Here is a 27,606-nt window from a genome sequence, read left to right as displayed (position 1 = left end):
AGGATTGGGCATGGAGCCTCTAGTGGCACACTCCCAAGTCGGGCAGCCAAATGAGTTAAGCCAGCCCCCTGCATTCCAGGCACAATTCTGGGTTTCCAAGTCAAATAGCAGCTTGACCCTCCACCAGTTTTCAAGCAGGCCAGGAAAGATGTGCCATTGAATGCAATGCGACAATCAGCTTTGTACCTTGAAACTCTGAACAAATGATGGTGCGCAGAGTAGAGGACAACCCACCACGTTTCCAATAAGAAGCCCAGCCCCATCCCTTGCACCCTTGTCAAGAAGGCCAGGGACAAGCAGCGCCTCTGAAACATCATGCTTTAATAGGCATACGACGGCAAAAAATGACAATCAGGCACGTGCACAAGCTGCCGTTCTGATGGTACTAGGATATTTAGAACGGAATTAGCAACCCAGCTGATGCTGTAAGAAAAATGGGCAGTGAAATTCCAGTGAGAGAGAGGAGGAGCTGTGCTGCAGAAGGGAACTTTCTCTTTAGGGTTTTGTACAGCCCTGCCCTAGAAGGTGGGGTTTTGACTAGTAAGTTCTGAGGGCCGACTGCAGAGTATTGTTTGCACAATTTGAACCCGGCCAGAGAAAAAGAAAGCTGTGATGAGCCACCAGCCTAGAAGGCTGCTGTGGTTTTCGAAGACTGGCAGTGCTTTGGAGCTCATACCGGCCCCCTCCATCCTGTGTGCCTGCTGGCTCACCAAGCACTCCCCTCTATATTTGTGAACAAACAGATGTTCGCATTCAGAATTCTGCCCAGCTGCAGCCAAAATTGGCTACAGTTCTGTGAAAGGAGAGGACAACACACAATTCTGAATACAACAGCAACCTGTGTAAAGGTTGAGAAGGATTCTTGGAAAGTTATTAAATGGCCTCACTCAGCAAAACAAAGCACAAAATGGGAGGCAACGGAGAGGCAAACCCCCCCCCCACATGCCCACTTTTATTTATTGCACATGGTATTGTTTTTCAGCTGTTGCTTTCTCAGTTTTTCTTGGAGTTTGTCCCATGTTTTCTTCGGGAAAGCCCTCGCAAAGTGCCACCAAGGCATTTGCTGATGGCCTGGGTAGAAACCATCTCTACAGCCCATTCCCCAAAATTAGGGTTGCCAGCCTAAAGGTGAGGTCTGGAGATCCCTGTGGGCCTTTTCGCACAGGGATCTTTGTTGCAAATTGTTTGCGGAATGAAAAATCGCCATTTAAAATAGTGGAATTCGTCGTTATGCATACCTGCCTTTGTAGTGGAATCAGTTGCGTTTTTTAGCGTTTCCCACAGGCTTCCGGTCTCGGCAGAAATCGCTAGAAAGGAAGCGCTATTGCCAAGCTCGTCCCGCCCCTGGCCGTCAAGCAGCCAATGGGCAGCCGTTAGCATGCTCCCAAACAGCCCCTTTCCCTTTAAGAAAGGTTTAAAAAAAAAAAAACGACCCATAGCAACGAATCTAGGTAGATTCGTTGCTACGGAGAGACCCATCCAGCTGCCTAATGTGAGATTTCGTTTGATTGTATGATCGTTTGCACGCTGCCTCGAGTGATAAAAAAAAAATCCCCCCCCCCCTCTCACGGGCCCGATTTTCGGCTGAATTTATTTGTAAAAAATAAAGGGACTTTATTTCAGCAAACGGGCTTTTCAGTGGTTTGTGCTTAGTGACTAAAGGTGAAGGACTGAAGCCAGGGAAGCCTCTAAACAGAAAGAGGCTCGCCGGTGCGTTTATCCCCGCTCGCTCGGAGAAAAAAAAATGGCGATCGCTTCGCCGGAAGTTTGGAGGAGAGAGCCAGGGGGAGGGACTTTGAAGAACCAGCAACAATGGTAACGCACAGGTCTTTAGCGCTACTGTTGCAGATTGGTTGCAGGAGTGTATCGCTATCCGGAGGGTGAATCCACTTTTCTGGATTCCCCTGAAAGCGCCACAACGAAGCGCTTTTTGCTGATTGGTTTCAGGATTGTTGCAGATTGTCTACGACGTCGTGGGTTATGGCAAATTAGTAGCGTTTCCAAATAGCAACCATTCTGCTACTTTGAAGCCGTGCGAAATGGCCCACAGTATTCCAACCTCAGAGATGTGAAGAAAATGGAAGCTTTGGTGGGTGGATTTGATGGCATTGTATCCAGTTAAGCCTTTCCTCTCTAGGGTTGCCTGCTCCAGGTTACAAAATACCTGGAGATTTAGGGGGTGGAATCTGAGGGGGGTGGGGTTTGGGGAGGGGAGGAAATTCAATGGCATAAAGTCCACCTTCCAAAGTAACCATTGTCTCCAGATGAACTGCTCTCTGTCACCTGGAGTTCAGTTGTAATAGTGGAAGATCTCCAGAACCTCCACCCTCAAAACCAGCAGGTGTTACCTGACCTGGAGATGGCGACCCTACGAAAGCCCTGCCTTCATTAAAGTTGGCGTCAGTGGAGAGGGGAAAGGCCCAGGTCAAGCTATTTTGTCACCCCAAACAAGGCCACAGGCTGATGCTGGTCCAAGCCCAGGAAAGGAGGCTAGTTGCCTCCCATGGGTGGGAATGGAACTTTCGCAGTGTATCAAGGCCTTCCACCTCATGCTACCCCTAGCAGTCACCTGGTTGGCTTGGATTGAGAAAGCATGTGAGGCTCAAAGAAGCCTGGGCCCCTTAGCAGAGGGAGAAACGGCGCGAGTTGATATTCATGCGCGTGACCCCAATGTGTTTGAGGGGCATGGAGAGCAGGAAGGCGGCCTTGGGTGGGATGTTGCACAGCAGGTCGGAGTCCTCTTCGCAGTCCTCCAGCCCAAAGGTGGCGTCGTCCAGCATCTCCTTGTGTTGGTGGCAGGCCTGCTCCACCTTCAGCCGGTGAATCTGGCCCCGCAGGCCCATCAGTTGCCGGGCCAGCTGGTGGTCCAGGGCCTTCATCTCCCGCTGGAGAAGAGTGGGGAAAGAGGGTGAGGTTGGAAGAGCTGCATAGCTGGGTCGGTTCCAGGCAGAAATAACATTTTCCCAAACCTCACCCAGCCACAACAAAACCACATTAAGGCATGACAAAATACAAGCATAGAAATCACTGTTAAATTGATTTGGGCATGCCAAGCTGGTTATTTTTCTTTTGTTTGATGTCCCCTCACGGGTTCTATTCAGCCCTTCTCTGCCTGTGTGTTTTTAGGCACGTTAGATGGCCCCGGGAAGCATGATTACCTCAGGCTAAGCAGGGTCATCCCTGGTGAGTAGTTGCTGGGGTTGCCAGCTCTGGGTTAGGAAATACCTGGAGACTTTGGGGGTGGAGCTGGGAGTGGCTGGGATTTGAGGTCCTCAGTGAAGTTTCATGCTATAGAGTAGCGATCCCCAACCTGTGGGCCGGGGACCACATGTGGTCCTTCGTCTAATTGGAGGTGGGCCCCGAAGGACGCCTTCTCCCCCCCCCCCGGCCCTTTACTTCATCCCCCCCCAGCCCCCTACAACACACTTTGGGCGTCATTGTCTCCCATCACTCCCAGATGGGACTATCTCGTTGCAGAGAAACCAGCTCAGGGTTCCCACTGATTTGTCATTGTCATGAGTTAAAATTTCCATGAAAATAAAATGTTCCTTATGTTCATTGTTGTGGCGTGTCTGTATCTTATTTTGAAGGGATGTTTAAACATTACCATAGCGATCAGAGAGCGCTAGGGCAGTGGTTGAGAGTAGAGGAGTAAACTACCCCCCACACCGGGCCTCAGTAAAAGGCGTTGAGTGGTCCCCGGTGAGTGGTCCCTGGCGTTGAGTGGTCCCTGGTGATAAAAAGGTTGGGGACCACTGCTATAGAGCCCACCCTCCAAAGCAGCCATTTTCTATAGGGGAACTGAACTCTGTCACCTGGAGATGAGCTATAATTCCAGAGGATCCCCAAATTCAACCTGGGGATTGGCGTCCCTAATATTTGGCGTCCCTAATCCAGGCCTGCCTTGCAAAGGCTAGCTATGGCAAACCACTTCTGAAAATATCTTGCCTATTAAACTCCATGAGTAAGCTACACATACAACACCAAGGTACCACGTATGTTTACATTTTGATATTTCTAGTATGTTTCATCTCTTTTAAATTGTGTTTGTATATCTGTATGTTTTTAATTAGCGAACTGTTCAAAGCATTTTAAGATTTGCCACCTTGGAGCCCCGAATGAGGTGGAAAGGTGACAGAGTTTTTTGAAATAAAAACAAAGGAAAGTGGCAAACCCAAAACAGCAAATTAACAGTGGATACCGGGAACTGCTTTAATTCCTTAATTCCTTCATGCCAATGATGCTAATCGATACTTTGTGTGCTCATTCTAATACATTAATTTTTGATCTTTATTCTCCCCCAATAAGAGCGGGCTTTAAAATAAATGAAAAACGCAATCAGAATGCGCCCCCCACCTTACTTTTTGCAGCTTTCCGAACAAGCTGTTTTAACTTTCCTTCTGTAAAACAGGAGGAAGGTTGTTGCACTGCAGGCCTGCTGTGAAACCGAGTGTCATAGGGGGTGTGAAGTGACTGGAGCAAGTGTTCACTCTCATCCATCAAGGACCACCCCAAGAAATTATGGTTGCAAAGAATCCCAATCCGAATGGCTATGCTGCTTCAGAATGATGAAAGCACATTCAATAGCTCATCAATATTCCTAGCAACCCTATATGGAACCCTGGCATTATTGTTATCATGATCCACACACTACCGGGGTAGAGATGGTGGGGATTGAAGGGTGCAGAGAGCCACCATGTGCGCTCATGGCTGAGGTGAGATTTGAATCGGACGCAACAGAGCTCAGATCCTTAGCCACTCCAGCACAACACAAATTCCAGGAGGGGTAGCTGAGCTCGTGTGCTACAGCCAAAAGAACAATCCTGAATGCACTGGGGCAGAAACCTCTGGCTCACACATACATGTGTCAGTGCCCCAGGATTCTAAAACAATACATGTTTTCGTTTAAGTGCCACGGGACTCTTTGCCGCAGCAGAAACCAGCTTTTGGCTAACCATCAGCAAGGTGAGGAGTACACATCAAGTGACGCTTGGCTGGACCAACAGGAGTGATTCTCCTGTTTGGAGCTTCACACTGTCATGCGTCTGGGGTCGGGGAATTCCATACTTTTCCTTTTAGACCTCAGGCTCCTTTCCACTGCCCTGGGGAGGCCAAGTTCTTTCTTTCCCTGTCCCATCAGTACTTACCAGCTCCACCCGGAGCCATTCCAAGGCATCATCAATGGTGGGGAACCCACAAATGGTCTTCAGTGTCTCCTGGCCCTGGGGCCTTTCCTCCTCCACCTCTCCTGCCTGTTTTTCTTGCAGAGTTCTCAGGGCTCCATCCTTCAAGCTGTTTCTCCAGGATGGGCTCTGCACCCGGGCTTTCCACTCCAGGTAGGAAGGACGGCGTGTTTGCAGCTTCAGCTTGGCCGTCAAGGCCTTCACGCTGTCCAGGTTCTCCTCCTCTGAATTGGGCTCCTCTTCCCCCAACTCTTTGAACCTCACCAGGGACATAGCAGAGGTGTTCAGGGGCAGATAACAAACTGACTCACAGCCTTTCGATTGGGTATATATATATGTGCGCATATGCGTGCGTGCATATACAAAAGCTGTTTATTCTGGGAACAATAAAACGCTTGGAGTTTTAAAAAAAAGCAGGAACTTTAATTATCCAGAGACTTTAAAAAAAAAAAAACCCACAGTATTATTGTCTCCAGCTAGCAGGAGACACCCTGTTCTTTGAAAGGAAGTTTCAGCAAGGACTTGCAAGCCAAAAAGAGTGTAAAGTAATTTATCCCACTTGGCACTCCTTCTTTTCCTGACTGGTATCAGTGGAGAAAGGACATTGATCCTCCACCCAAGTATGAAATAGAGGCAGAGTTGAAAGGTCACTTTGGTGGCTTCAGGGCACTTTTATATTAAACAAATTCCTTCCTTTATCCACACACAACGCAGGAAAGTAAAGCACCAGCACCACCTGCTGACTTGTTAGAGAACAGCTGTTTATGAACTTCAGTGTAGCTTAATGCTCTTCAGTTACCTCTAGTGCTCTTCGAAATACATGTGGATCATATGTAACATGTGACCAGCAACGTTTCCCATGGTCATGTTGGCTGGGGAAAGTGCTACCATAGTTTTAGAAATTGCTGAGGGTTGCTTTGGCAATCTACTGATTTATGTTTCCACATGTGAAGTCCTTAGCTTAGATGACTTTTAGGAGGAGATTGGGGGCACCCCTATCGGCTAGGACAGTGATCCCCAACCTGTGGGCCGCGGACCACATGTGGTCCTTCAACTAATTGGAGGTGGGCCCCGAAGGATGCCTTCTCATGAGTTAAAATTTCCATGAAAATAAAATGTTCCTTATGTTCATTGTTGTGGCGTGTCTGTATCTTATTTTGAAGGGATGTTTAAACATTACCATAGCGATCAGAGAGTGTTAGGGCAGTGGTTGAGAGTAGAGGAGTAAACTACCCCCCCCCCACACCGGGCCTCAGTAAAAGGCGTTGAGTGGTCCCCGTTGAGTGGTCCCCGGGGATAAAAAGGTTGGGGACCACTGGGCTAGGAGACAGGAGGGGCCTTGCTGCCTGGTCAATTTGCAGCTGGATGAGATGGGAGTTATTCCTGGCCAGGGCCTGCTAGGAAAAGGCCCCTCCTGCCTTCCTCAAGCACATGGGTGGGTGTCAGAATCCTTTCAGTTGAATGAGGGCAGCCAATAACAAGCCGTGCCTTACAAGGGTTCCACTCACACTGACAAGTGCCAAGCACAGTACTATAGGCTTAGTAGTGTACCCAGCCTATTTGGCATTGGGGGCAGGTGGGTGGGGCTTGGTGACATGAGGACAGGCAGGTGGGTAGGGCTTGGTGGTGTAGACGTGGGATTCCTGTGAGGCATCCTTGGCTGCATGCTCTGGCTGATGGTGGATGGGAGACAGCAGGCACCTGGTCACCGTTGCTGTCAGTGCCTGTGCCAGGCCCAGCTGCCAACGCCTGAACCTTGCCCTCCAGCACCATAGCTGCTGAGTATGCCTGGTCCTGCATGGCGCATGGGGCTTGGTGAATAGCAGACCAGCGACATGTCCAGAAGCACTACAGAGAAGCCAGGCACCCCTGGCTCTTCCAGCTGCAAACTGTGTTTGGCCTTGTTGCACCAGCCCTTGCTCCTGTTGTAAAAATGGAAACGGCATAAACTGGGGCCCGGCCTTGAGAAGGTACCTGCAGTGGGGTGGAGGTCAGCTGTGAGAGGCTGCAAGGGAGCATAGGTGCAGAGCCAGAGGGGTGACCTTGGCAGGCCTGCCCATCTCCACAGCTTTCCCCATTGTCCTGGCTCAGCTCCTGTACCTGCCGCTCCCCTCAACTGGACCCCAGGACATGTGCCCTGGCTGCCCTGCCCTAGATATGCTACCATATAGTGTACATGGAGAACCCAACCTTAGGGGCATTGCTTCTAACACTATGCTTGGCCTTTCTGGTGCTACTGAACTGATTCCTTTTTATTTTGCTGCCACAGACTCACCAACCTGGCCCTGTGGGAAGGTGGGAGAAATCCCTGAACACAAACCCCAGACTGGGATGTAAGACAACTACAGCATTCTGGGGAATCCAATGCAGTTATCTGAGACAGAAAGCTCTGGCCAGGCTAGTTTGCAAAATGGACCAGAAAGGTTGATTTCTGCTCCCCCCAGACAGGGGAGGGTCATGGAAATCCCACACCCAGCTGGCAGGCATGAACCACAGAGGCCTGCTGAAGTGCTACAGCTCCCATGAGGAGCTCCACGTAGGGCCTAGCAAGAGCACTCATTGGTCACGTATCTCCAGCTGGGCCTTGGGGCAGCTGGCCAGGTCATTTTAAAACTTATTTGTTGTTGCTGCTGCTGCACCACTGCATTGCATTTAAGGTGGAACAGACATTCGGGACTGGACAGGGATACGATGAGTATTAACAGGGCCTCGGGAGATCATCCGGGGCTTTTGGCCCTAGTTCATCTATCCATCCAAGGCTTTTGGCCCTAGTTCCCTTCTAACCCTCCCTGCTATAAACTGATAATCAAAGGTCCGTGAAATTGAAATTTTCCAGCCTTACTAACACTCTGGAGAGGTTGGCTGTCCCGGCTGATATGAAAACAAGATCCCTTCCAGGAGCCCCTGAGGATCTTAAAGAAGGGCAGCCTTTCACTATCTCTGCAATGGATTTCCAAAAGGCATTCTGCCAACATGCATGGACATGTCTAGGATTGCAATTTTCCTCGTAAGAGAAAGGCACAGGGATGGAGCCAGTAAAAAAGGCGATGCTCCTCTTCTCCAGCCTGTATCTCCATGAAGTACAGATCTAGAACTTTCATGCCTCTTTTTCCACCCAACGGACAGGCACACAAATATTCTCTCCCCAGGGAAAGAGCACCCATGCGAGCTATCTTAAGATCTGGCCTAGCACACAGTTGCCACATAGAAAAGTTCAGCCGTTCCGGCCTGTAGAAGAAGAAGCAGTCCCTCCACTTATGTAGGGCTGCAGCCAATTGTGAGAGTTCTGTGGTGATAAGAAGGCACATGCCCACAGGTTGATTCCGGCCTTGGCACTGGAAACCAGTCCAGCGGGTGATGTTTCAGACCGAACCCTAGTGTGGACTTGCACAGCCAACTTTACAAAACAAAACACCTGTGTTTCACAGAAGGGGCAGACATTTGAACAAAGAGGCACACACGCGAGTGATTCTCGTGGGTAACTCCTGGTTGTGCAAAGGCTGAGATGCTGACTGCTGCAGGCTCAAAAGCACAAGTGGAGGCAGGTATTTGCATTTCTTTTACCCCCGGCTGGGACTCAAAACAGCTTAGAACGTCACTGACCCTCTGCTGCAGCTCTCTGAAGCTGGACCTTTGTCTCTGCCAGGGCTTGGCCTTAATGGCAATTTTCAGTTTGTGGACATCCGCTGGGCTGGGCTGTGGCTCAGAGGCAGAGCATCTGCTTGGCTTGGAGAGGGACCCAGGTTCAATTCCCAGCATTTCCAGTTAAAAGGACCAGGCCAGGGGTAGTCAAACTGCGGCCCTCCAGATGTCCATGGACTACAATTCCCAGGAGCCCCTGCCCGCGTTTGCGGGCAGGGGCTCCTGGGAATTGTAGTCCATGGACATCTGGAGGGCCGCAGTTTGACTACCCCTGGACCAGGCAGTAGGGGATGTGCAAGAACGCTGCTTGACAGACCAAAGGTCTGATGCAGATCACTCTTTCTTTCTCTCACACACACACACACACGTAGAGTTACACCCTCCACATGATGTACTTCTCCTTAGGAATGCAAGGCTAGGACTGCAGTCCTAAGAGTAAGTTACCCTGAACACCCTTGCAATGTACTTCAGAGGGGGCATGCCAAGACTTGCCGGGCTCCATCCCCTTGGTTTCATAGCACTGCATAGCAAATGTGGTTTGCCTTGAAGAGTGAGGCCCCTGCCCTTCCCACAGAAAACCAAGGGAACTTGGTTGCCATCCTCCAGGTATGGACCTGGAGATCTCCCAGAATTACAACTGGTCTATATCTGACAGAGACCAGTTCCCCCAGAAAGAATAGCTGCTTGGGGCAAGGAGTGTACACTATGGCAGCTATTCTCAGTGCGGGCTATATGGCCCTCTGTGGGGCCCTGGCACATGTAAAGGGGACCACAGACTGGAAAATGTGAGACGGGGAGCCCAAAGGGTTTATGGGGGCCCTGGTAACTGAACCAATGACGTACCCTTTGGCATGCATGACGTTATTTCCGAGAAAGGGGGGAAAAATGAACCCACATGCCCAAATGTTCTAGAAATCTGTCTTGCCTATATATAAGGCAAGGTAGGTGGGGTATAGTTAGTTACTTTAGGCCTTTTAAAAGCCGATTTCATTGCTCAAGCAGCCAGCCAACTGCAGGGGACGGTGAGACCTGAGAAGAGCTCCTAAAAGGGCGGTGGGCAAAAAAGGGTTGAGATCTGTGGCATCACAAGCCGCTGCGACCCCTCCTCTTCCCAAACGCTGCCCTCCCCAGGGCTCTCCTCCCGCCAGCCCCCAGGAATTTCTCCCCCTGCAGCTGGCACCCCCGGCATCTCCGGCTGGCCAGGCGCCTCCAGCGCTGCAGCCGCGTCTCTTCCCGAGCCGCGTTTTCGGCTTCCTCCCTCCGCCGCCGCCCCCCCCCCCACCCCCAGTCTTGGCCTCTTCCGCGGCGCCTCGCGTAGGCTCAGGCCGTCGGCAGCCGAAGACAGGGGCGACCTTAAGCCCCGCATCCGCCCGGGGCCGCGCGTCCTCCCCGCCGCTCCCGCCCGCAGGCGGCTCCTCGCCCAGCTTGTGCGCCTGGAGCCCGAAGGGAGCGATTGGTGAGCTGCACCCCGCGAGAGAGAGCCCGGAGGGGACTGCGGTGTCGGCGGGAAGGTAAGGGAGGGGAAGGGGCGGAGGACCTCGCTCAGAGCCCCCCAATTCGCGTGATTCTTGTGATTCTCCCTTCCGATTCTTGGCTTTTGGGAAGGAGGCTGTGCCTTTAGTCCTGCGGGTCTCTCCTTCGCTGTTCTGTTCGTTCATCATCCTCACCACAGCCCTGTAAGGTAGGCTGGAGAAAGAGGGTGCCCGAGTCATGGCAGAATGGGGAGGGGGGGTGTTGAACCCAGGTCTCCCCAAACCTAGCCTGGCACGTTAAACCCAACGTTTTGACCATGGAGGAACCTTGAAAGTGGTGACATGCCCCTTCAGAGAAGTGGGCATGAAAGTAAGATGTCATAACCAGCCAATCGATTGATCAGTTGATCGATCGGTCATTTTATCGTTTCCATTGTGGAAGAAGAGACCCGCAGGCCTGTAGAGCAACAGGGGAATCGCCCCCCCCCCCCCCAGTGACATCTAGTGATGTCAGTGGCCATCCAAACTTCTGGGAAAGGCCACGTGACCATTGGGAATCCCTGTGCTAGCCATTGGGCCACAGTGACTCCTGAAGGAACAAGGTTATATGGTTGGGTGGTCTGATGCATGATTAAGTAACCTGATTAATGTCTTTGCCTGAATCCTACTGGGGGGGGGAGGGGAGGATCCTGCTAAGTTGCTCAGCTTCCTTTTTATCCTGACCAGCCTTGCAAGGCTGTTGTAGAGGCTGCCAAACTAAACGCAGCCACACCTTCCCGGAGCCCTTTGCCTGCAGATTTCGGCAGGCTTTGACTACAGAGAAAAGCAGCATGGCAAACAGCAGGCACATGTGTGCGTCGTATTTTTCTGGTCACTTGGCCAGCTGTACACTGAAGTCCACCAAGAGCTTGACAAAACTGCTGCAGCTCACTGGGCAGCATTGCCAAACGTGTCAAGCACCTGCTGGCTTGTCATAATGTGGTGACCTGTGGCTTGGCAGCTCACAGTGCATGCTGCCCTGATGCATGCGGAATGTTATGAATTGTCTAAAAGTGCAGCGTTCTAAATGCTGCCCTTACTTTTCTGGCCCTGCTCCAATGCCTGGCATACAGAAATAAAGGAGATGTGGAGTCTGCAGAAGTTTGCCCGTCTCTCCATCTGTGCGAAGGGAAATGCTCCCTCCCCTCCCTTTGTGGATTTCGGAACCTGCCTTGCAGTTTGGGTGTTGCCTGGCCTTTGCAGCTTTTCTTCCCAGTGAAGTGAAGGCAAGTACAGACCCCCTTCCCCAAGGGAAGAACTGCAAAGTGGAGAATTGTAAAACTCCCCCAGTGTGGCTACCTGAGATGAAATTATTCTGCCTGCAACCCACTTCCTCTTGCTGTGTCTCTATGCAAGGATCATGTGCTCAGTTGATTTATGCTTGAGATTACTTCAGAAGAGCACATCTTTCACTGGAGGGGGGTAGCGAAACACAAGAAGCGAAGCAAAGAGTCTGTTTGACAAGTTCTGTTTTACTCACGTGGAAGTTTGGCTCCTGAAATTGTGAAAGCACTAGAGAAACTGGCCCTTTTGCCGCTGCGCTCCCCCCCCCCCAGTCTTTTCGTGTTGGCACAGGTGAAGGAGAGAGAGGAACAGAGCAAGGGCTGCTGGTGGAGGGGGCGGGGAGAGGTGAGAGTTGCTTCCTCCAACTTCTTCACCCTCCTTGCTGTAGCAATGTTGATCAGCGTTCCCTCCCATATGTTTCCGCTTTTCTTTCTGGAACATAAATATCTCAATTCATTTAAAGGCTTCTTATGTAAAACCATAGCAAATTGGGATAGTGCTGGATTTCAGAGTGGAGTACAGAGCAATGTGAAGCCTGCAACTAGCCTCCAAGATGATACAGAATTGCAGTCGACAGAGAAGTACACAGCAAGGCATGGGGTCAAATGGCCAGGCCTGCGAAATACCACCCAAGAGCTGCAGGGCTGCTTTTTATCCATGTAGCACGTGCTATGCGCCCTGCTATCAAGGGCCCCACGCAGTGCCTTTGCCCCCCTGGATCAGGGCTGTAGCTTCTCTCCTTCCCCCTTTCCGTTCTTTAAGGACACTTGGAGTGACACCCCTTTCCACTATGGCAGGGGGGCTCTCTGCCCCTAGTGTGTCTGCTCCTGTCCCAATTGTACTCTGCCAGGGCCTCACAAATCCTTCAAACTGGTTCTGGTGCTAGGGGTCCTGCAAATCCTTAAAACGCTCCTGAAGGGCTGCTCTGCCCCTCTGTTCCTGTTCCTTTCCCTTCTGCTAAATGTTGGCTTATAGGCGGTTCATGGAAACCAAGAGAGAAAGTCTTTTGACAATTAAAACTTAACCCTCAAATGCTTTATTGCTGCAGCCTTGGGCTTGCCACAGCACTGATAAAGCTGTTCTAACCGAGCAGGAATATCAGGGCTCTCTCAGCCCCACCTCCTTCACAGGGTGCCTGTTGCGGGGAGAGGAAAGGGAAGGCGATTGGAAGCCACTTTGAGACTCCTTCGGATAGAGAAAAGCGGCATATAAGAAACAATTCTTCTTTTAAGCTAGCATTAGAAGAGATTGTAGAAGGCATGTGCAGCCCTTGTGGTAGACAAAGGGCAAGAGAGGGAGGGAGAGAGACTAGTATTCTGGGTAAGAAAACGACAGTAGCAAGTGTGGATAAAGGAAAGGTCAGAAAGCACCCTCTCTCTCTACCAGCCTTTGTCAACCTTTTTACTGTTGAGGAACCCCTGAAACATTCCTCAGACTTTGAGAACCCCCAGAAGTGGCGTGATGGTGCAGAATATGGTTGGGAAGCATGGCTGTGTAGACACCCACCTGGGATCCCCTCCCCTTCCCACCCCTTCCAGGCCCATCATTGGCCAGTTTGGGAAGGAGAGGAGGTCATATCCCCCTGAGAAATGCTTAACAAAATTTAATATAAAAAAAAAATTAACTCCAACCCAATTGATGAAACCCTTCCAGGACCATGAAGAAGCCCTGGTTGGAAAAGCCTGATCTACCCCCATGCAAATTCTCTATTGCTCTCCACTGACATATCAAAGTCTGTGCTAACATTAAGCAGCCTTGCATAGAGCAATCCTTCCAACACAGAGATTCACTTACAACACTCAGGTTCAGCTATAGGAGAAGATGTGCCCTGTCCTTACAAAACCCCAGCATCAGTCACCTCTCTCTTTTGCCACAGGTTCCTCTGGCTCGGGCAGCCCTCTCTGGGCCCTCCTGGACCACTGCTCCGCTGCAAACCCCCCACCAGCCATGGAGTTCTCAGAGCTGATCAAGACCGCCAAGGTGAACGACGTGGTGCTCACGAGCCCAGGACTCAAGCCGGTCAAAGGGACCCTCTGCATCACCAGTCACCACCTCCTTCTGTCATCCCAGGCAGAGGGAAACAGGGAGCAGAGCCGGATGGAACTCTGGCTCCTCATTCGCAACATAGACGCTGTCGAGAAAAGGTGACTCCCTTCTCCCACCCCACAGTGTTAGAGGGTAGCTGTGTTGGTCTCATTGGATCAGGAAGACTCTAGTTCCAATAGCACATCAGAGACCAAGAAGATTTTGGTGTATAAGTGTTTGCTTGTAGCAGCGGCCTGGACTCACCCTTTCCAAAGCCAAGGTAGCCACGAGCAGACAGATGGGCCAGAGTATACCTTCCCCATGGGTCAAACAGTGAAGTCCTCTGCTTCAGGCACAGAGGAAAGGGGCCAGCTCTTCCTCCTCTGGCAGGCAGGCTCGGTCTCTGTACCCCAAAATAACAGCTGACTTACTACTTGTGAGTGTCCTGCATAGGGCAGGGGGTTGGACTAGATGACCCAGGAGGTCCCTTCCAACTCTATGATCCTACTTTCTCCACCTCCAGTATTGCAGCATTCTTTGCTGCTTTTCACAGCAGCCTGACTTGCAGACATTTTCCTTGATTTCTTTGGGTCGGGCTGCTGCCTGTGAAAGGCACAAGAGAGCGGGGAGAGGTTGCAACCCTTTATGAGTCTGTGTGGTAGGCTGTGGAAAAAGTGCTGGGCTGTTTGTTTTCCCAAACAAGGGGATCCTTTGAATTTGGTGGCAAAGGCTTACCCTTTACACCTGCTACTAACGTCTCTTCTCCTTTCCTTCCTGTGCCCAAACTCCCCCGCCCCCCCCCAGTGTTCAGAATCTAAGCTGGTATCAAAGCTCCCGGACTAACGGCTTCCTCCAAGAGACCAGGTTTGCCTTTTAACCCTTTATCTGCCCTGCCAGCCTCCCTTCCCCCTTCATTGCGCGTCACTCAGAATTTTGCTTTGCCTCTCGGAGGCTTCTATCACACCTGCCCGCCACTGAGCTTGCAGAGATGCTTACTCAGTTGACTGAGAATTTCTGGAGCTTGCATTTCCCACACCTGCTTGGCACTGACTTGCTTGTCCCATTGCCCACCTCTGCATAGACACTCCAGACTGCCTTGGTGGTGTCCCATCCAAGTACTAACCAGGGTTGACTCTGCTTAGTTTTCAAGAGCTGATGGGCCTGGGACATCCTGGTTAGGGCAAGGACAATTTTTTTTGGGGGGGGAGCTTAATTTGAAGCATGGCTCCTCTGGGCAATCTTCCTTGTTTTATCCCACCAAGGAGCTCAAGGCTATGGTTCTGTCCATTCTGTCTTCACAACAACCCTGTGAGGTAGATGAGGAAGGGACTGGCCCCAGGACAACCAGTATGCTTGATGGTTAGTGTGTAGATTTGAAACTGGTCTTCCTGGTACTAGTGCACTCGTATGCACAATGCACCTTTCCCTAATCTTCAAATATCCACAGATCTATACATTTAAGATTAAGACCATAGTTAGGAGCATTCATGTGAAGAGGTGCCTGAAAATCGATAGTGGCCTCAAATTCATAATCCTGGGAAAGGGAGCTGCAGGGCCCAGCCCAGCTGAGGATATTTTAGGCCCCTTCCTTTCCCATCCCAGATTTTTTTTCTTATCCTTTTCCTTATACAGGTATAAGAGGAGAAGTGAAGGCCATAATTTGCATAAGTGCTCAGCAAGACATAAGATATATATTGTTGTTAATTGGAGGGGACAAGATAGATGCACCCTCCAGAACAACAACACCGCATGAGAAAGGTAAACAAAAAGGCTGAAACATGAAAAATAAAATAAAACCATGCACATAGTACAAATGTGCAAAACATCAGTACATGATTTAATAATACAATCAGAAGTTGTACTTTAGCACTACATTGGAGCTACGTGTGGAATGGTATCGGAGAGATATTAAGAAAAAAAATGTTCACAGTCAGTGTAGTTCAGCAGTGGCATCGGCTTCCTAAGGAAGTGGTGAGCTCCCCCTCACTGGTGGCCTTTAAGCAGCAGCTGGACAGATCCTTATGGATGCTCTAGGCCAGGGGTAGTCAAACTGCGGCCCTCCAGATGTCCATGGACTACAATTCCCAGGAGCCCTTGCTAGCATTCGCTGGCGAATGCTGGCAAGGGCTCCTGGGAATTGTAGTCCATGGACATCTGGAGGGCCGCAGTTTGATTACCCTTGCTCTAGGCTGATCCTGTAGTTAGGTGAAGATTGGACTAGATGGCCCCTTCCAACTCTATGATTCTGTGATTCTATGATTTCTGATTGGACCTAAGAAGATCCATGGGCAATTTTTGTACCTTGATGCCCATGTTCTATCTCAGGAAAACTGAATCCCACTTAACTCCACAGGTAAACATCTTAGTGTGAGTAAGGTCCATTCCATGTATGGCCAGTTTTCTGCATATTATTGTTAAATTAATGGAGTGCTCAGTTTGACATACCACTGAGGTAGGCCAGATGCCTTCATATGACGACAATATGTACTTTTAAACCGGCATTTATGTAAATAGACATTTGTCTTTATATTGGGATTAGGCACTTATGTGCTTAACCACAGGATTGTTGTTTTTGAATTCTATACTGATGTTTTGTACTACATGCATAGTTACATTTCGGTTTCTTTTTCTTTGTCCCAACCTTTTTGTTTACCTTCCAGAACAAGCCCTGCAGGGCTACCTTCTGGTGTTTGCCTTTCTTTGTGTGCACGTGGCCATCATCAGGATGGGTTAAACGATAGTAAAATCACTTCAGATGCCTCTTTACGGCTTATGCATGCTTCTAGACCTCAGTGAGTCTCTCCAAACAAAACAGAGGGCCAGTTGTTATTCTGCATGAATTACTCTGGATTGGAGAAGTACAAGGAAAGAGTTTTTTCCTGTTATACTTTTTCTGACTCTCTCTGTCTCCCCTACTCCAGAAAGCTCATGTGATTTCCTGCCCGCTTCAACTGTGCAGCCAGAGAGGGTTTAAAATGACGCAACTTTCATTCTCCCCCCCCCCCCAACCATCACCTCTTCCTTTGCAAGCGCTTGAGTCCTTCAGCTCGCACCCTGCAGGGCAATGAGTCACTATTGCAGGAGTATGTGGCCATGTTTCACACCCGATGCTCTCCAACTGCTGCATAAGGAAAGAGACCCACCCCCTCTGCCCTGCTCCCTCCCACTCACTGCTGTTCCTCTTGATGGTCTTCCAGCAGGCTTGCAAATGCTTCTGGCACCATTACTCTCAAGTGCAAGGACCTGAAGATTCTGCACCTGGAAATCCCAGGCATGGAAGAATGCCTGAACATTGCCAGTTCCATTGAGGTGAGCAGAACGTCCTTTCCACGTGGCTGACTGATGGAAGAGAAACACTTCTGAACATGTGCAGAATGGTCACCCATAATTGTAGCCAGTCTGGCTCAGTGGTACAGCAGGAGCCAGAAGGTCCCTGGTTCAATCCCGCACTATGAAAGTATCTCAGGAACTGGGTGTGGGGAAAGAGTCATCTCTGCTCGAAATCCAGCCAGTCGTAGATAAGGTTGCCAACTCCAAGTTGGGGGATTCCTGGAGACTTGAGAGTGGAGCCTGGAGAGGGTGGGTTTTGGGAAGGGAATGGAAGAGACTGCAGTAGTGTGTAGTGCTATAGAGTCGGTCCTTCACAGCAGCCATTTTCTCCAGGGGAATGTCTTTGTAGTCTGGAGAATTCGTTGTAATTCCAGGCCTCACCTGGAAGTTGGCAAGAGTAGTCAGGAGACAGCACTGAACTCCATGAGCCAAAGGTCTGCTCCAGTCATAAGTAGCCACATCTGTTGATATCTCTTGGGGAAAGGGCCTTTGCAGGACCGCTAAAGAAGGCTGTCACCCCCACTCCTCTCTATTTGCAGACTGAACATCCTGAGGACCCATTTCTAGGAAGGAGTTCCTTGCAGTAGCTTCAATGGGGGTGGGGGATGGGCGTCCAGGGGAAGATTTGGGATGAAGCCCGTCCCAAATCGTCAGAGTTAAGCAAAAGGAATGTGATTAATCTTTGTTTGGAAAACATTTTAACAAAAGGCATTTAGAAAGATGAAATGATATCAGATCCAAGTTGGGACTGCAAGCGATGGTTTCCAAATCAAGGTAGGGGCTGTGTGCTTTCCAGTCCAAGCCCCCCAAAGTAAGCTGCTGGAGGTTTGGGCCAGGCTCAGGATCTCTAAGCCGGGCCTTTGGGAGACAGAAGGTTGGCCAGGACCTCACCAAAAACTGGAGTCTGCTGTTTCTCCCAGGCGTGGCCCATGCAGAAGCTTCATATTGTCTCCCAGTCAGACTGGGGAAAGCTTATACGTACTGACAGATGCATGCACATTTCCCCAGCCGGGCAAACAGTGGTCTGCTGGGAGCCATTTCATATTTGGGACATGGCAGGGGGGGGGTTCTAAACCTCCTCTCCCAAAGTGCCATAGTTCTGATCCAGATTAGGCCCCTGCACACTGGGTTCCAGCCTCAGTCTATGTCAGCGGATCTCAACCGCTGTAGCTCCGCGACCCCTACAGCAGGGGTGGTGGCAGTGTGTGCGCACATGAGTGCACACATGCATGCGCACCGCCGCCGTTCCTGCTGTAGGGGTCGCGGAGCTACAGCGATGGCAGTGGCCTCCTCTGGGCCATCTTGGAGCTCACCGAGGCAGCGTGGGGGAAGCCAGCACCATGTTGCCTCCCACCGCAGCAGCTCCCCAGGAAAAGCCGAACAACCCCTTGAGGGGTCGCAAGCCCCAGGTTGAGAACCGCTGGTCTATGTAGTTCATGATCGAAGCTGCACAGTGCTTATGCTCCATCCTCCTAGAGCAGAGGGTCTGCTGCCCCTGGGCTGAATCTGCCTCTCCCACTCTGCTAACCCTCGAGGAGGAGAAAACCAAAGCCGTGTCCGTGCCAGTGAGATGTGGCAAGAGGCAGAATGTTGCAATGACCCTGACTGAGGCTCCCCCAGGAAGCAGCTGCTTGCCCCACTGGAGGAAGTAGCAGGTGTGGGAGCCTCCTGGGGTTAGCGCACACTGCAGTTCCCCCACCCTTGTCAATTGGGGCAGCTTCTATTTAACCACTAGAATGCTGGAGTGCCATTCCCTGAATGTCCAGTATCCTGACGGGTTTGAGAGTGCAGCTTTCCCCTCTGCAGCGCAGATTGGGCTTTCTTTGGGGAATCTGGCCTCCTCTGCTGGAAGTTGGCGATCTAAATGAGGCGGGGGCATTGCAAAACAGAGGGGCTTGCCTCGGCCTGTGTCTCGGGTAAGATGAGGCCGGTGCTTCGGCAAGGTCCCATCATGCTTTCCTTTTTGTTTGCTCAGCTCTATCTGGCCCTAGTAGGCAGACTGTGTTTGCCTATCGGTTTCCTTGTTGGAAAAGCAAACAGCGGCAGGACAACAGCAGCAAAGGAACTGGTTTTCAGCTCGAGGCCCACTCGCTCTTTGATTGGCCTTTATTTTTTATTTTGGGGGGGATTTATATTCCACCCTGTCTTTGAAAACTCTGTGAGAGCTGCAAGGGATTGGAACTTCCTTGGGAACAGTTCTGCCTCATTGGGAACGCTCACAGGAGCCACGGCCAGAGAGGTGCAGGGGTGGGATTCAGAGCATTGTACACTAAAGTCCCTTGTATGTCCCCATGAGAGTGGCAGGCCCTCCTAGAGGGAGTCATGTTTGCCCAAGGAGGCATAAGGACACTGAAACACATCCCTGAACACAGGAAGTCACCTTCTACTGAATCAGACCATTGTGTGGTTTACTGCCACAATGGAAACAAGGGAGACACCTCCACCAAAACAGCAGGAATAGGAGAACATGGGAGAATCCCACATTGGCTTTGGTGGCCATGGCAGTTCTGCCCTCCCAGCATGTCACCTGGTCCACAAAACTCTCATTTCAACAATTGGAGCTGCCGGATCGTAGGCCAGACGCTAGAAAGCGTGTTTGTGTTGCTTTCTGCCCGTTGGAATTAGTGCATTGCTAGCAATCCCCACCACTGCCTTACTGCATTCTTGACTTGGGACAGGTGTGGGGAGGCCCACAGGCCAGCCTCAGATGTTTGCAGGACTCACACACCTTCTTTGTTTCCCCCCAGGCCCTCTCCTCTGTGGAGTCCGTCATGATGACGTACCCCTTTTTCTACAGACCCCAAAGCATGAAGCTGGAAAATGGGTGGCAACTTTACCTACTTGAAAAATACTACCAGCAAATAGCCTCGGATGTGAGTGAGACTTGATTGTGGGAAAACAGAGTGGGTCAATGGCAAATCAAAGGGCTGGGCTGGGCGAAGCACAGTTATAAACCCCCCAACACATTTTGTTCTCTGCCAAAATCCTGTGATCCTTTCCTCAACGGGATCTAGGGAAGGGGTCCCCAACCGTTTTGAGTTCCTTTGGAATCACAGTCACAAAATGGCCACCACGGAAGGCAGAGCAAACCACAAAATGGCTGCCACAGGAAGCAGAGCCACACATCTGCACAGAGGAAAACCAAGCATTGGGGTAGCCAGGTTCCCCCTGGTAACCGGCAAGGAGTTGTCGGATTCAGGATGGGAAACCTGGAAATTTGGGGGTGGAGGCTTGGGAGGACAGAAACCTCAGGGATGTACAATGCCATAAAGTCTACTCTCAAAAACATCCATTTTCTTCATGAAGCGGTCATTTCAGGAGATCCCCAGGTTCCACCTGGGAGTTGGCATCCCTACGAAGTGTAAAGGAATAAAATCACTGAAGTAATGTTATTTTAATCTGCACAGCCAATTGGATTTCCAGTGGCCAGTCAGAAGCCCTGTCGGACAGGAGTTTCATCTGGCTCCATCCTCTTTATGAAAAAATTTGGCAGAGTCTTTGGTGCCCACAGACACCCCCCTTGGGGAACCCTTCTCTTAAGTTTAGGTGTAGAATAGGATTCTGCATCCCAGAAGCAGTTAATGCTAGGTTTCCTCCCCGGCAGAGCAGGCTGTTCCCCATCCCCTGCTAGTCCTCCCCTGACCTGAGACTACCTGGTACGGCCAAGGCAACAACGAGTGAGTTTGACACCAGCCTCTCTCCCAGACAGGCACCTGGAGGCTCTCTTCTGTCAACGAGGATTTTGCTGTCTGCCCCAGTTACCCTCCAGTGGTTATGGTGCCAGCTGCTGTTGATGATGCAGCCTTGATGAAGAGTGCCTGCTTCCGCCAGGGGCGACGGTTTCCTGTCCTGAGCTATTATCACAAGAAGAATGGGACGGTGAGTCTGACGTTTTGCTACCATTTTCTTAATTCTTTCTTAATTTTTTCTTTCTACAGACACGTCCCCCCCCCTGCCAAATCTTTGTGGTAGTGCTACAAAAACCAGCGTGGACATAACTGAGAGGGTGCAGAGGAGAGCGATAAGGATGATCCGGGGCCTGAGTACCAAGCCCTATGAGGAAAGGCTGGGGGACTTGGAGAAGAGGAGGTTTAGAGGGAATATGATGGCTCTCTTGAAATATCTGAACGGTTGTCCCTTGGAGGAGGGCAGGGGGCAGTTCCTGTTATAGGAACCCCCAGTAATGGATTTGAACTATGTCAAGAATGGTACTGGATAGATATCAGGAAAGAAATGTTCAGTCGTAGTGGAATTGGCTGCTGAAGGAGGTGGTGAGCTCCCCTCGCTGGCAGTCTTCAAGCAGTGCTTGGACAGATACCTGTCATGGATGCTTGAAGCTGATCCTGCATTGAGCAGAGGGTCAGTCTAGATAGCCTGTATGGCCCCTGCCAAATCTAGGATTCTATTATTTAATCCGAACCATAACAGGACAGGCAAAGGCCAATTTTTTCACTTGTAACAGTGAAGATGGAGAACCAATGCTACGAGATACTAACAAAGTGGGAGAATTACGCAGACACGATTCATTTTGACATAGCTGAATGCAGAATGTTTCTCTTTCACAATGTGCCATTTTGCTCTGGCAGGTGATGCTCCGCAGCGGCCAGCCTCTCACCGGACCAAACCGGAAGCGCTGCTGGGAAGACGAGCTGCTGTTGGGTGCAGTGCTGGAGCAAGGGAACCGCGGTTTCATCCTGGACACCCGTTCAGCACAGGCAGCAAAGCAGGCCCAGGTGATGGGCGGAGGCATAGAGCACAGGGCTGCCTACCCTCGCTGGAAGAGGCTGCACCGGCCCCTGGAGAGGTAAGCAGGCAGGATCTGCCACGGGTGCAGGAGAACCAGGAGCCAGTTGTGGCTGCCACTGCCGCAGGTGCTCATTGGTGTGGACCCAGCCAGTGGCAGGTGAGTCCACAAGCTCTTGCCTTCTTTGGTGATGGACAGATCTAAGCTGAAAGGCCCTGGAAGCTGGGTCTTGCTGTGGGCTGCTTCCAGGTCCCTAGGGCAGTGGCCCAGTGGAATTTTCCTAGCAAGTTAAAGGGACAGTCAAATCTGTGAACACACATTTGCATTTCCCTAGATCAGGACCTGTGGGGGTTATAACCATACTAAGCAGGGGATTCACACAATTAACTGCAACAAAGCTCAGGTAAGGGAGGGGAGCAGAGCTGTGGTGACATGTGGCACCTTCCTCCCTGTAAAAAAAGTTGATAAATTTATTTCTATAGCCCACCCTTCTCAGTTGGCTCAGGGCATGTAACAGCAAGATAAAATATACAAAATTATATTTTACACAATCAAAACATTCTATCATTTTAAATTATATTAAAATCCACCTAAAAACTTTAGGGAGGTGGAAACTTATGGCGAGTGGATTGATGCTTGATGAGTGGGGTTCTTAGGCAGGGAGGCCCCAGTTTCCTTTGGTATTCATTTCCGGGCCTCAACCTTATGCCTGGAGGAACAGCTCTGCAAAGCCCTTTTTTGGTAATCAGGCAGTTAACACACAAAGCTGCCTTTTAACAAATTGAACTGTTGGCCCGACACGGTCAATATGGTTTATGTGGACTGGCAGTGGCTCTCCAGTGTCTTAGGGAGAGGTCTTTCATATCACCTGCTGGCTGATCCTCTGGACTGGACCTCTGTATGCCAAGCAGATGCTCTGTCTCTGTACCATGGCCCTTTCTGCAGGGAGTTCACCACTTGAGCCCAAGCATGCAAATCCAAGACAGCTCAACAGCAGCCGAGCTTTGGCTTTCACACCTGTCTTTCCAAAGTACTTTTCCCCTAGAAGGCACCTAGAAGCCCACCCTCCCTGACCGTCGTCCCTGAGTCTCTTCCTCTTTTGCAGGGGCCGTCCCCTACAGGAAAGCTTCACCAGGCTGGTGGAGGCGTGTCTCGATCCTTCCAACAGCATGGACCGCTGGCTGGCTAAGCTGGAAGCCTCTAAGTGGTTGTCCCACGTCAAGGAGGCGCTGAACACTGCCTGTCTTGCGGCACAGTGCCTGGACAGGTAAGTCACCAGCTCTTCTTGGGAGCACCAGCAGGATCGAAACTAGGTTCAGAATGGCTTCTAGGAGGGCAAGGACTTCTGAGAGTATAAAAGGAGATGGGGCCATAGTCAAAGCTCTGGAGGGAGCACACCCTCCAATTCTGAGCTCTTAAGTTGTGGGGTGGACCCAAATAATGTTGTCGTGTCATGCCATATATTCCGATCGAAGGCACACCTAGGAGACATTGGGCTGAACTCTTGTTTCCTGTTTTCTGTCTTCCCCTTCTTGTACATCTCTCAACACACACTGTAGCTTGTTCCTAGGATGCAGAGTGTGTCCTTCACAATGTCCTCTCTTGTTCTGCATGTTCTTGTCTTTTGGCCACTAGTATTAAAACCGTAGCTTTTGCTTTGTTGTGACTGTTTCTTTGAAGATAAAAGCCTTTCTGCCGTGGGAATAACAAATGGCAGGGGAAAAAATGCGGTGACGGGGGAAGGGCAGGGTCTATATGTATCCTAGGGCTGGTCGAACCAGTTGTTCTTAGCAGTAGATTTTTCTATCACAATGTTTTCAGATGTACCCTCTTGGAGACAATAAACAGTGAACTTTTTAATAAAGTATGTCTCAGTTTTCTCTCTCCTGCGACAGACCAGCATTGGTTCGGGACAACAGGGTGGAGTCACATTATTAGGAACCGATAGCTAGATGGACTGAGAAGACCACTTGCACTCACCACTCTCCAGAAAGATTCTTATGAGGGGAGATTGGCATTTCCCCAGCCACAGGCTCTAGCTGGAGCTCTTCGGAAGGCAGTGTCGGGCATCAATACTGTGGTTTGCTTTCAGAGAAGAGGCTTGCGTCCTGGTGCATGGCCCCGAGGGGACGGACACCACCCTACTGGTGACGGCGCTTGCTCAGATCATCCTGGATCCTGAGTGCAGGACTCTGGCTGGCTTCCAGGAGCTGATAGAACGGGAATGGATCCAGGTATCTATCTTTTTTAAATTAAAGGTAAAGAACTGGGGACATATCGGAGGACGGCTGTATCCAGTGTGTATCCCTATAGCCATGAGGACTAGCAACATGCCTTTTAAAAAAGAAAACAAAACCTGGGATTGTCTGAAATGGATGCAGTGACCATCTCCCTGGGCTGCATGATTTTTCTTCACCAGCCTAGTCCATTCTCTCAGGAAGAGCCAGCTCTGTAATGCACCTCTCCCCTGCTTTTCACAGGCCGGTCACCCGTTCTCCCTGCGCTGTGCCCGCTCGGCCTATTCCCACGCCCGCCTCAAGCAGGAGGCTCCCATGTTCCTCCTCTTCCTCGACTGTGTCTGGCAACTCGGGCGACAGTTCCCCTTCTCCCTGGAGTTCAGCGAGCGCCTCCTGCTGACCCTCTTTGAGCACAGCTACGCCTCGCCCTACGGCACGTTCCTGTGCAATAATGAGCGAGAAAGGTGAGGAGGGGCCAGGTGGGCTAATGCTCCTGGGAAGTCCCTGGGAGAGGGAGGGGCTGAGTTGGATTGATGGCCCCTTGGTACGACCCATGAGGCTTGGGGAATGTCTGCTTTTGTAGCCTTCCCGGCCAGTAATCTTCCGAGTCCCGTTCAACCCCTCGAACAAAAGCTGTGCAGAATCTGGGGCTCGCATTCTTGGCCTTCTTTGGTGTAGCCCCTGCATCATGGACTGCCCCATTTTTTTTGTCATCATTTCACAACTAACAACCGCATAAGGTTTCATGAGCCTCTTGGGGCTCAGAGTGGTAAGGCAGCAGACATGCAGTCTGAAAGCTCTTCCCATGAGGCTGGGAATTCAATCCCGGCAGCCGGCTCGAGGTTGGCTCAGCCTTCCATTCTTCTGAGGTTGGTAAAATGAGTACCCAGCTTGCTGGGGGGTAAAACGGTAATGACTGGGGAAGGCACTGGCAAACCACCCCGTATTGAGTCTGCCATGAAAACGCTGGAGGGCGTCACCCCAAGGGTCAGACATGACCCAGTGCTTGCACAGGGGATACCTTTACCTTTACCTTTAAGGTTTTCAAAGCAAGAGAGATTCAGGGGCGGTTGCCATTGCCAGCCTATGTTTAGCGACTGCCTCCCATCCAAATACTGCCCAAGGGGGACTCTGCGTAGTTTCCAAGATCTGATGAGACTAGGTTAACCAGAATGATCTCCGCCAGGGCACTTCCCCCCCCCCAAAAAAAAGATACACCTGGCAGTTGCTGAATGTGAGATGGCCAGCACAAACAGAGTTATTTTGCCAAAATTTTGGGTTGTCTTCCCCTGCAGGAAGCTCTGTGAAGTGAAGGAAAAGACTCATGCTCTCTGGCCCTGGCTGAACCGCGGAGACAAATACAGGAATCCACTGTATGCATGCAACCCCCTGGTCATCTGGCCATCAGTGGAGCCCCAGAGTATATTGCTCTGGCAAGGTATGATGCCCTTTAACTCTATGCCACCCTTTCTTAAGCCTGGCATGTTAATTAGCATATCGATTCAAATTGAGGAGAGGAGTTGCGAAGGTAACAAAGAGGTTTTTGCTTGTAGTCTTGCTCTTTAGTTCTAGCAAGGGAAATCTTTGCTTTTGTTCATCATTTTCTTCAATAATGAGATTTCTTTTTTACAACGGATCTGCTTATTGGGAACTTGACAGAAGCTTGACACGGGCTTCCGAACGCTTTCCTGTGATCATCAGGATTAAACTTGCATAATTGCCTTCGGAAAGGATTTCTACTGTTAAGTTTTGCTTTCACAGATGTAACCATGAAACCATATGAAAAAAACAAATTCATTGCAAACCAAGAGGCTTGTGAGAGCAATTTAAGGCTCTGCAACTGCTAGAGACATCAGATTATCAAACCATTTAAAATATTTGTAAGCCCATCTTTCCTAATATGAGGTTCTGGAGTTTGGGCCAGTTTTGTATACATTTTGTGCCTTACCAGATGTGGACCATTAAATTCCCTGCTGCTCCCCGAAACAGCACCTCTGGTAATACTATTCCCTTCTTGCATTCACCTGATTGTTCCCTTCCAGGGCTTATAGGATGGGATCCTTGAAGGCCATCAACACTCACACTGGGGAATGAGGAAAACTAACTGCTCTCTTTTGAAAATGGTGGTGATGGGGAAGTGTCCTTCTAACCACAATGTTTTCTGCAGGTTTATTCCTCCGCTGGATCCGTCCATCCCACTATCTAGATGAAGCATGGGCAGAAATCCAGAAAATAGCAAGAAACAGAAAAGTCTACATGGAACAAACGAGTGACGCTCCACACGAGCAGATGACAGCACAGGCCAATTCAGGAGCAGAAACCCAGTCCCTGGAGACCTAACATTTCCCACAGCCTGCTGTGCTTCCTATCTCGAACAAAGAAGCTCTCAAAAGCATATTAGAGACTTTGGCACTGGTCACACAAGCCAGGCCGTGAGCTTAACCTGCTCTGTGTGGATGTGTACAATCCATCCCAGCTTCTGGATTCTTCTAGCCAAGCTTGCCAGCTAGCTATATACAGTACAAGAGCAAGTTATCTGTGTAGGCTGTGGTTTTAAATCCAGAAAGCCAATCTCTGGGCTTGGAACAACTCTGGCCGATGGGCAAGCCAGTATGGACTTTCCCCCTCATAGTAACTTCTGAAAAATGAAGAAACTAAACTACCGTGCCACAACTCCACAGGGCTACAACTGATTTGGACATCTGAACCTGGTTAATAAGTGAGCCAGACCACTGGTCTGCTTAACCCAGTACTTTGACAATAGTTCTCTAGCATCTCAGGTGGGAGGTTCTGGGAGTTATCCTGGAACTTCCTGCATGCAAAAGCAACTGTTTCCCCTTACCTGTGGACTTTTGCTTTGTCTGTATATTGGGTGAGACTGGCAGATGGGGCAAAGGTTCTGCCCCTTCCTTAAAAACACCAATCCCTTAATCCTGTTTGCTAGGGAAGCAGAGCAGCTAGCAGCCAATCAGGATCCCTGAAAGGGCTAGAGGAGTCTGATTTTTTTGTGTGAGGGAGGGGGAGTGAGAAGGGGGAAAAGCTGTTTAACTGTTAGATCAAATAAGGGCCTGAACCTTCAGCAAAAGGGAGATTGGAGGGATTGTCTGAGAGTTGTCCTGGTTCGTAAGCAGGCTAAACTAATGCCATAGGCGGAGACAGGGTTTGTATCGCCGGCATTTAGTTGGAAGAGAACCTGTCTCCCAAAGGCTTTGGATTTGCATTTTGCGGTGTAACAGGCTTGCTTGAGGAAAGAGAGCACAGCTGTCTCAAAGCCTTAATTTCTGAGGAAAATTAATATAAAACACAGTTTCTGAGGTGGAAGGAAGGCCAATAATCACCTCAGGAATAAAAATGTGGCTTCTAACTGCTACCTAATTATCAGCAGTAACCTTAGAAACAAATGGCCTCACAAGACCGTGTTATACCTGTAAATAGTTTCTATCCTATTTTCTGAACCACCTTCTTCCCCAATCCTTGGGAGAAAATAAAAGTTACTGTTCTTTTTGCTGTTTCGGTCACAGATCCTTGAAATCATTTTATTCAGAAGTCACTTGGGTCAAGTCGGCCAGATGGTGAGCTGGGGTGGGGACCACAGTGGGTCGAGCCTTACATCACACAGCTCCTACTTAAATGTCATTTGTAAGACCTCA

At 50.2% G+C, this 27,606-nt stretch overlaps 2 protein-coding genes across 4 annotated transcripts; one reads left to right on the top strand and one right to left on the bottom strand.

Moving 5' to 3' along the window:
- Positions 1–309: 309 nt before the first annotated feature.
- Positions 310–5,652, bottom strand: FAM167B (family with sequence similarity 167 member B). The gene is given in 4 exon segments (XM_077337431.1): positions 310–2,885; positions 5,148–5,201; positions 5,203–5,237; positions 5,294–5,652. Coding segments are annotated over 4 exon segments (588 nt in total). The 5' UTR covers positions 5,529–5,652; the 3' UTR covers positions 310–2,621.
- Positions 5,653–10,123: 4,471 nt separating this feature from the next.
- LOC143837500 (myotubularin-related protein 9-like) lies at positions 10,124–27,465 on the top strand. 3 transcript variants are annotated; one of them, XM_077337413.1, is made up of 12 exons: positions 10,124–10,336; positions 13,497–13,764; positions 14,450–14,509; positions 16,843–16,954; positions 19,723–19,848; positions 20,681–20,854; positions 21,562–21,779; positions 22,825–22,986; positions 23,812–23,953; positions 24,200–24,420; positions 25,252–25,394; positions 26,124–27,465. In XM_077337413.1, the coding sequence occupies exons 2-12, from the start codon at positions 13,568–13,570 to the stop codon at positions 26,294–26,296; spliced, it is 1,728 nt and encodes a 575-aa protein (XP_077193528.1). In that variant the 5' UTR covers positions 10,124–10,336; positions 13,497–13,567; the 3' UTR covers positions 26,297–27,465. The 3 variants fall into 3 exon arrangements, with proteins under 3 accessions (XP_077193528.1, XP_077193530.1, XP_077193529.1); XM_077337414.1 differs by lacking the exon at positions 10,124–10,336 and adding an exon at positions 10,486–10,506; XM_077337415.1 differs by lacking the exon at positions 14,450–14,509.
- Positions 27,466–27,606: the final 141 nt, after the last annotated feature.

Source organism: Paroedura picta, chromosome 5 (assembly GCF_049243985.1).
Source record: "Paroedura picta isolate Pp20150507F chromosome 5, Ppicta_v3.0, whole genome shotgun sequence".
NCBI classification, from domain to species: domain Eukaryota; kingdom Metazoa; phylum Chordata; class Lepidosauria; order Squamata; family Gekkonidae; genus Paroedura; species Paroedura picta.
The sequence above is the reverse complement of the archived record's forward strand: the minus strand, read 5'-3'. Positions and strand labels throughout refer to the sequence as shown.

Excerpts from the sequence above, each read along its gene's own strand:
- LOC143837500 (XM_077337413.1), top strand. The coding sequence starts at position 13,568 with ATGGAGTTCTCAGAGCTGATCAAGACCGCCAAGGTGAACGACGTGGTG. Across the intron at positions 22,987-23,811 it reads GCGGCACAGTGCCTGGACAG|AGAAGAGGCTTGCGTCCTGG; the intron begins GTAAGTCACCAG and ends GTTTGCTTTCAG. Across the intron at positions 24,421-25,251 it reads TGCAATAATGAGCGAGAAAG|GAAGCTCTGTGAAGTGAAGG; the intron begins GTGAGGAGGGGC and ends CTTCCCCTGCAG.